At 37.7% G+C, this 7,408-nt stretch overlaps 1 protein-coding gene across 4 annotated transcripts; it reads right to left on the reverse strand.

Moving 5' to 3' along the window:
- Positions 1–319: 319 nt before the first annotated feature.
- LOC149813447 (D-tagatose-1,6-bisphosphate aldolase subunit) lies at positions 320–6,224 on the reverse strand. 4 transcript variants are annotated; one of them, XM_089992003.1, is made up of 6 exons: positions 5,656–6,222; positions 3,127–3,227; positions 2,156–2,272; positions 1,961–2,062; positions 713–749; positions 320–599 (listed from the first exon to the last, which is right to left on the reverse strand). In XM_089992003.1, exons 1-6 carry the CDS (start codon positions 5,963–5,965, stop codon positions 502–504), a joined length of 765 nt encoding a protein of 254 aa, XP_089848129.1. In that variant the 5' UTR covers positions 5,966–6,222; the 3' UTR covers positions 320–501. The 4 variants fall into 4 exon arrangements, with proteins under 4 accessions (XP_089848129.1, XP_089848128.1, XP_089848131.1 ...); XM_089992002.1 differs by lacking the exon at positions 713–749 and having other exon boundaries at positions 5,656–6,224; XM_089992005.1 differs by lacking the exon at positions 2,156–2,272 and having other exon boundaries at positions 5,656–6,139.
- Positions 6,225–7,408: the final 1,184 nt, after the last annotated feature.

The following is a 7,408-nucleotide window of genomic DNA, read 5'->3' on the forward strand; positions in this document are numbered from 1 at the left end:
CTTCAGTTTGAGCTTTTCAAGAAAAGGTTCGTGCCTCATTTTTTTCTCATGAAATCCAACAGCTTTTCCTTCAAGCGCAAGCAACCTTCAAAGCCTAAAATACTTCCAGCTTTTGACACAATTCCATTTTGGGTGCATAAATCCCCAGGAATTTTGATCTTACTGAAAGATGCTGTATCTTGCAGGAATAGGCAGGCAAACGATGTTTGGACGGTCTAGATTTAGCCCCTGCAGTGAATGTGGCCACCATATGCATTATATAAGGCGTTAAACGGTTAAAACATGCATGCGTGGGCGCACACACATGCATGGGGCAAAGTTTACAGGGCAAAAATAGAGCCTGCAGGTATAATCATGAATGTTTTATACAGAATGGGCAACGTACATAAATTACATTCACATACACACAATGTGGGTTTTATGTTGAGCTATAAGAAATCCCACTGCCAGTAGACCTTTTCAACAATGCCTCCGCCACTTCGAACAGCAACATGGAGTGTATCAGAAGCAGGAGGAACACCCCACAGGAATGGTACTGCTACGGTCATTGTAAGTTTCTCTTGCAATCCTGCCCGGCTGGATTTTTCTGCAATTACCACCTGAAAAAAGGAAAAAAAAAATGAAAGATGAGGGTTCTGTATCATATGGTTAGTTAATCGTGACAGACTTCTTGTTGGCTGATGCAAGAGCCAGTAACAATGTTGGGAAGTACCCCAACCAAATCGATCAACAAAAACTGTCCATGGCACCTGAAAGAATAGTGCTTAATGTCAGCTTAAATGTCAGTGTTTTGTGCGTATAATGAACCTAAAATCCAGTTACAGTGCAATAGATGCAGGCATCACCATAGATAATTGGAAATTGGATTGCGAGAGAGACTCATTTGACACAATTCCGTTATCTTTGCACATCAATTCCAGTGGAGTCACTACCATTCTTCAAATAATTATGAGTGGAGGCTTTGTGTGGCTGAAATGGGGTCCTTGGGTAACTGTTGCTTACATCTATGCCTTCATATGCCTGTGTATGCAATCACCATTTTTCCAGTGGTCATGGGGCTCCGTAAACAATTGACGTTTCAACCTTAATTACTACTTTTCTGACTGCCAGATGCCTTGTACGAATTTCTATTATGTGAACAATGTCATGCACGGTAGAAGAGTTTCCTGATAGTCCGTAGGTCAAAAGTTTTTGCTTCTAGTCCTCTCCTCTCTTCCTTTCTCCTTTCTTCTTTTGTTTCTCTCTTTGTTTTGCAGGACTGGAGGAAGCTTAACGTTAGAGAGCAGATGGTTAAACTAGAATCAGCTAAATCCAAAAAACTATATCTATATGATGCAGGTAGTTCCATTACTAAACATTAATTTCTGAGATCACATTTAATGCCATCGTACTTTTAACCTATTTTCCATTTTCCAGCTGCCAGTTTTGCATAATGATTCTAGGTACATATTTTCAGCTCCAAAAGCAATGTTTATTTTTAATATAAAGCATAGCCACATTGATTGGTCTCCAATATATCAAGGCAAGGAAAATGTTTGGGGTATTATAGATTTTCAGATAAATCTTAAGAAAATCTTGAATTAAACAAATGTATATATATATATATATAATAGCACAGCAAATAAGGAAAAGAATAGTTTTAATGTAAATTGTTAAGGTAGAAAAGTTTTTAAAAGAAAATTAATAAAAATATTATTCAAAACATGAAATAAGAAAACCAAAAAGGTTTTGAAAATGTAATTGATAATATCATGATATTTTAAAAATATCAACTATATCAGTGACAAACATCAAGAGATCGAGCATGTGGGGGAATCCAACAAACTAATGATGTTAGACTCAAGAAAGACACATCAGGAACGAAAGGAACAAATACCCAGTATTCTCAAACACAATAACTATAAGTGGAATTCACAAATTTATTACTTTAGCATCAAGCATTATAAGTGAACTCGCATACCTCCCCACCATGCTCTAACACTGCATCTTCAACAACATCACTTAGCATCTCAATGGAACGACAAAAGCCATATATGCACAATTTTCTGCCCAAATCCAGTCCCTATAATATATTACGTAGAGTTAGTACAATTCGTTGCCAGATGATGGGAAAATAGTATTTAAATAAGCCTAGAATAGATAAATAACTCCCTACATTTGTTGCAGCAATGTCAAAAAGTGCCCCTAGACAAAGTTTCTGATCTGGATCCATGTAGTCACTCTCCTGAAATCGCTGGAGTCTTTGAGATGCTTTTCGTCTTGCTTTTTTATTCTAACATAACAGATTACATATCCAACAATTACAAGTGAACACTACCATTTGTCAATCGAAAAGCACAAAAAGGCCAAAAGCTATTTCTAACAATCTTCTTGGACAGGCTGTCAACCCAAGAAATGTGGACAACAAGAGGGATAAGATCATAAAAACCTCATTGCATAAAGAGGGGAAGAACACTTGTCCTATGAATATAAGAATCCTCATTACCACCTCTCCTGATTATGGTAATAGAGAGTTATTAAGAAATCATTTTCATCTTATTTTGGAAATCCTATAAAACTCGGATTCTCCTCCTACAAGACAAAATACAAAGCCTACTACAGGGGAAAGGGAAATATTTGTTCCACTTTTCGTGCAGTAATCTAAACATGCATGGGCAAACTGCGAAAGACTAAGTGTAAATAAAGAGTCAAAACTTAACAAAGATGAAGGCCTCGTTATGGATGCAATCAAGACACAACTATCCTAATGACCAAGAAGTGCCTTGATGGTAGCTGAATTTCCTGAGTTAACTGAATGGGCTGTATTAAATATTACATATTCTGTACCTCTTCAAATCAAAAGTGTAAATATCTGAAAAAGGTTAGAATATGACTTTGCTTGATAGAAATGAAAATTCAAGTCATTGTTATGATCACGGAAAAATTTTACTTGTAAAAAGTAATAACCAAGCACCACTTATATCAGTTGGTTAAGTTTCGTGATCCGCTAAATTTTTTAACACGTTATTTTGTTATATTAATCAGGTCTTGTTGGAAAACAAAGCTGCAGCTTACTTAAAAACCATAAATTGCTCTTTCAGAAGTGAAGATAAAATGATAATGGAAAAGGGCAAACATTCAACATACATCAAATGATGACACTCGCTGTGGAACCAGGGACCCTCCTAATTGCACAAGCCCATCAGTGGTAAAGAGCGTAATTCTGTCATCCTGGACCCACTGAATACCTGTAAATACAAGAAGAAATATCGGTTGATTGATCAAAGAACAACCAAAATCAAAACAATTATAGTATTAACTTTCTGCTCATAGCTATAGCAGCACTACTTCTTGTGTCGGTGATAAAAAACAGAATACTATAAAAATATTTAATGGAGTTAAAATAGAAAGGAAACTACAGCTAGTGAAATAGCTGGTATATGCATATTTTGGGTGATCCAAATAAAATATCTGAGCTTTACCATGTCACAAGAGGATTTTTTCATTTTTTTCTTTTTTAACAGTAATAAAATAACAAATCCTCAAAAAGAGAAGGAATAAAATAGCAGAATCAATATGGAAATTCTTGTAATTGTCATCTTCCTTCGAGAACAAAAAGGTGTTGTACATGAGAAAGATCTTTGAACAGTTCAACATAGACATATCTAAACCCTCTCCTTCTTTCAAGAGTAAAAAAGTCTTACAAGATTAACTCTCAGTTGTCTATAAAGACAAAGCTAATCGACAATAATACTTTTATTTCAAGTGGAAAGTATGTTCAATTGAATGAATGATTACATTAGTGCATCATTACACTATTCTATTCCACAAGGCAAATTTATTGGCGATAAAGTATGTTCGAATGATTGCATGATTAATTAGTGAAATCATTACACTTTTGTTACATAATATAATTATAAGTGTGCAGAGAGAGAGAGAAAGAGAGCTAGGTCATTGGAGTCAACATCACAGTAGCGCAGTTACAAAAATAAGTTTTAGCAACCTGTACTGTAATTTTCCAACTAATTTGGTGACTTCACACGAACTGAGATTTACCTCCTGTAAGATTAACCAGAATTCCTGAGCTTAATATAGGCATTGATTCTGCCAGAATATCATCCAATAGATCCTGCTATAGCATACCTCAACTCCTCCAAAATTGGACCATATATATTAGCTGTAATTACTAGAAAAAAGTGGGCCAGAAAGAATAGTGAAACCAAAATAAGCGAAAATCAACAACAAGACAAATATCATGGCAATTAGTGACTGTTCATAGTGTCCTCATAGAAAAATGTAAAGAACAAGCAACAGTTGTGACCCAATGCCCCAATCCAACATGGTGAAAGTACAATTGTGAAGAAACATTATTCTTTGTTGTTCTTTGCATTACGTAAGTTTGATATTTAACTATGCACCCGTTACATCAAGCACGAGTTATGGGTTGGTATTATATATATGCATTTAAGCTATCACAAGGGCTCCACTCATCTGGTAGGGGCGACTTGTGAATGTTATCAAGTTGATGGAACGTCATGAGTTCGAAACACACGGGGGGCATCCCTTGCTGCAAGGTCAAAGCTGGGTGTACTACCTGGTGCGAAGGGGGGACCTCAAGGGTTTACAAACCGGAAGCCTGCCAATAAGCAGTCAATGATGGACCTAGCAAAACAAAAACAAAAATAGATAAATAAACTTGTCTGATGGAAAGTTCCTTTATCAGTCTATTTGGGCTTATAACCTTTACTTTTTTCGTGGATAAAAATTTCTCTCTCCAACCCTTCCGATTTCCTGATGTTTCTATGTTATAGAAATGGTTACATCTACTTTCATGGGATCCCAACAAGTCCCATCACTCAATAACCCCAATAGCGTGGTTATATATGCAGCTTTGAAACTGATGCAAACAAAACGAAAACAAGCAGCACTTCCCAAATCCACAACATGCAATTGGATAAATCGTTTAGATGAATGAAATCCTAGGATTTGTGGCATTACGAGATTCATAGTCTGTGTATTTGTTGGTGTATAAGAATCGCTTCACGTGGCAGCTCTTTGAATGGTCTTGTTATGTATGGTGGATACCATTTTCATAAAACTTGCTCTCATGATCAAAATCCTTTAATTGGTGGCATTAGGAGATCCATAGTTTGTGTGTTAGTGTACAGGAGACGTTTTATGCGATAGCTCTTTTATTGTTTTTGTTATAATATGGCGGATCTCATTTTGCTTAAAATTGCTCTCATGATCGAGAAATCCTTCGATTTGTTGGATTAGGAGATTCATAGTTTGTGTACTGCTGGTATATATGAAACGTTTACGTGATAGCTCTTTGATTGGTTTTATTAAGGCGGACACCATTTCGCTTAAACTTGTTCTCATGAACGAAATCCTTCGATTGCCTTTGATTGGTTTTTTTAGTAATATGGTGGTTGGCATTCAATTTAATCCAAGTTTGTCAAAAAAGAGATCATTTCTCCCTCAGCTAACTCCAGCATGTACTCCCCAACTGCGAAAAGCAGAGTTAAAATTTGATCCCATGCAAGCATTTGATCGATCAGACGCACAATTTCCGAATGAATGTCTACAATCGCAAAACTGACAAGAAAAAACCGAGCATTTCATACTGATTTTGAAGAAGATGTGGAGAGAAAGTGAGAGAAATGCAAAAGATACCGTTGTTGTCGGCGAAGGAAGGGTCCCAAGGGTAGAGGCGGAATTGATCATCCCCAATGAAGGATTCGTCATCGTCGTCTCTGGCGCTCCTCCGAACAATCGTTAGCCTTCTTCTGAGATGATCCGTTGAAGAAGGACGAGAGAATCGACGGGAGGAGGAGGTGGTGGTAAGGGCGGAGGATGAGGATGAACGGAACGATGATCGTGGGCAAGCAGCAGATGTCTCCCTGCAACGGGCGGAGATCGAGAAGGAAGACGACAGCGAGCAGGAATACGAGAAGAAGTAGGACAGGGAACAGGTCTCCGCCATCACCCAATTGACCAAAGAAGAAGAAGAAGAAGAAGAAATATGAGATGGAGGCCGTGTCGCGCTTGTTATTTACTAAAATTGCTCGTTGGAATATGACGATAACTAGTGGCACACGTTGCTGGGGAGCAGTCAAAGATCAAGTCGGTCACGAGGAGAGCCGTTTTGGAAGAGAAAACTCCGCAACTCTTTAAAGTGTGTGGCAGATAACATCAAACAGAAATACGAGCTACTGCATATGATGGAGAATTACATATCTATGAAGATGGAAGAATATTGCAACATGGATGGTGCCTAAATTATGGTCCAAATATATAGAATTTGGTCAGTAATGTGATAAATGGCGATGAAGATTTCTAGTCTTAAACAGTGAGATTCGTTCTAAAAGATTTTTTCTTTTTTTTAAAGCTGGGGTTAGGCAGACCCCTAAATGTTAGCAGTATCGGTGTGTATAGGCCTGTATCGGCCGATACCCATCGTATAGGCAGAAAATCGATACTTACTCCTGAATAAGCTATTTTTTAATAAATACAAACAAATGCTAAAAAATACTTTTTTAATAGTTTTTACACGTGTCACATTATGATTGATATGTAATATCAACAGAAACCATTCACTTGAGTATCGGTATCGACCATAAAGCTGAATCGGTGGCCAAACGATTCAAGGCCGATACAGATACTGACAACATTGTGTTATGCAACTGTATCATTAGGTTTTGAACCTGCCACGTCCCAACACAAGGTGACGTGCACTAGCTGCTTCGTTCTAAAAGATGGTTTGTGGTATGTTGCCAATTGATTAGAACAACTTCCCTGCTACCAATTGAGCATTTAGTTGGCACTTAGTCAACTAGATAGGGAGAAGAAGACAATGTTGTTAAAATCTGTTCAGTAGGTGAATCGGTTTCTCAAAAAAAAACTCTGAATCGAATGGACGGTACTGGGCCATGTTTGCAATGAAATATAGGCTACCCTCGATCTTTCAGTTCCGGGGAGAATTCATTAATGGGTTCCACAGCTCCTACTTGAAACTCATAGGGAGAGATAGTTTTCACCAAATCAGACCCGATAGATATCTTCAGCATGGTCAACATAAATAAGAATAGTCTCTTAGGGTTTTTTTAATCGTAAAAATGTGATTTTTTGAAAACTAAAAATGTGGTATTTTATAGGCCATTGATTTGAAGTTGAGAGCCCTAAGTGTGATAGTACAATCTCACCACCCATCTATTCATTGAACCCCGATTGGAATTGTTTGCTTATGTGCTGAAATAGGTACAAGTGGGGACAAATATGAGTTGCGGAGAGCCCCAAGGGGGATGGGGCCTTGGCTGCTAGACGGGAAGTCAAGGTTAGATTTTCATGGGCGTCACTCTCTGCCCAAGCTGATGCCCAGCATAAGCCCTGAGGGCGGGGTTCTAACTAAGTATAGCAGGCTAAGCCA

This window comes from Nuphar pumila, chromosome 16 (genome assembly GCF_984573655.1).
Source record: "Nuphar pumila chromosome 16, dmNupPumi1.hap1.1, whole genome shotgun sequence".
Taxonomy (NCBI): domain Eukaryota; kingdom Viridiplantae; phylum Streptophyta; class Magnoliopsida; order Nymphaeales; family Nymphaeaceae; genus Nuphar; species Nuphar pumila.

Bases quoted from the DNA above. Each gene is read 5' to 3' on its own strand.
- LOC149813447 (XM_089992002.1), bottom strand. From the start codon at position 5,965: ATGGCGGAGACCTGTTCCCTGTCCTACTTCTTCTCGTATTCCTGCTCG. The intron at 3,228-5,655 runs GTATCTTTTGCA...TTGTATTTACAG, and splicing joins TTCCTTCGCCGACAACAACG to GTATTCAGTGGGTCCAGGAT. The intron at 2,273-3,126 runs GTATGTTGAATG...CTGTTATGTTAG, and splicing joins AGCGAGTGTCATCATTTGAT to AATAAAAAAGCAAGACGAAA.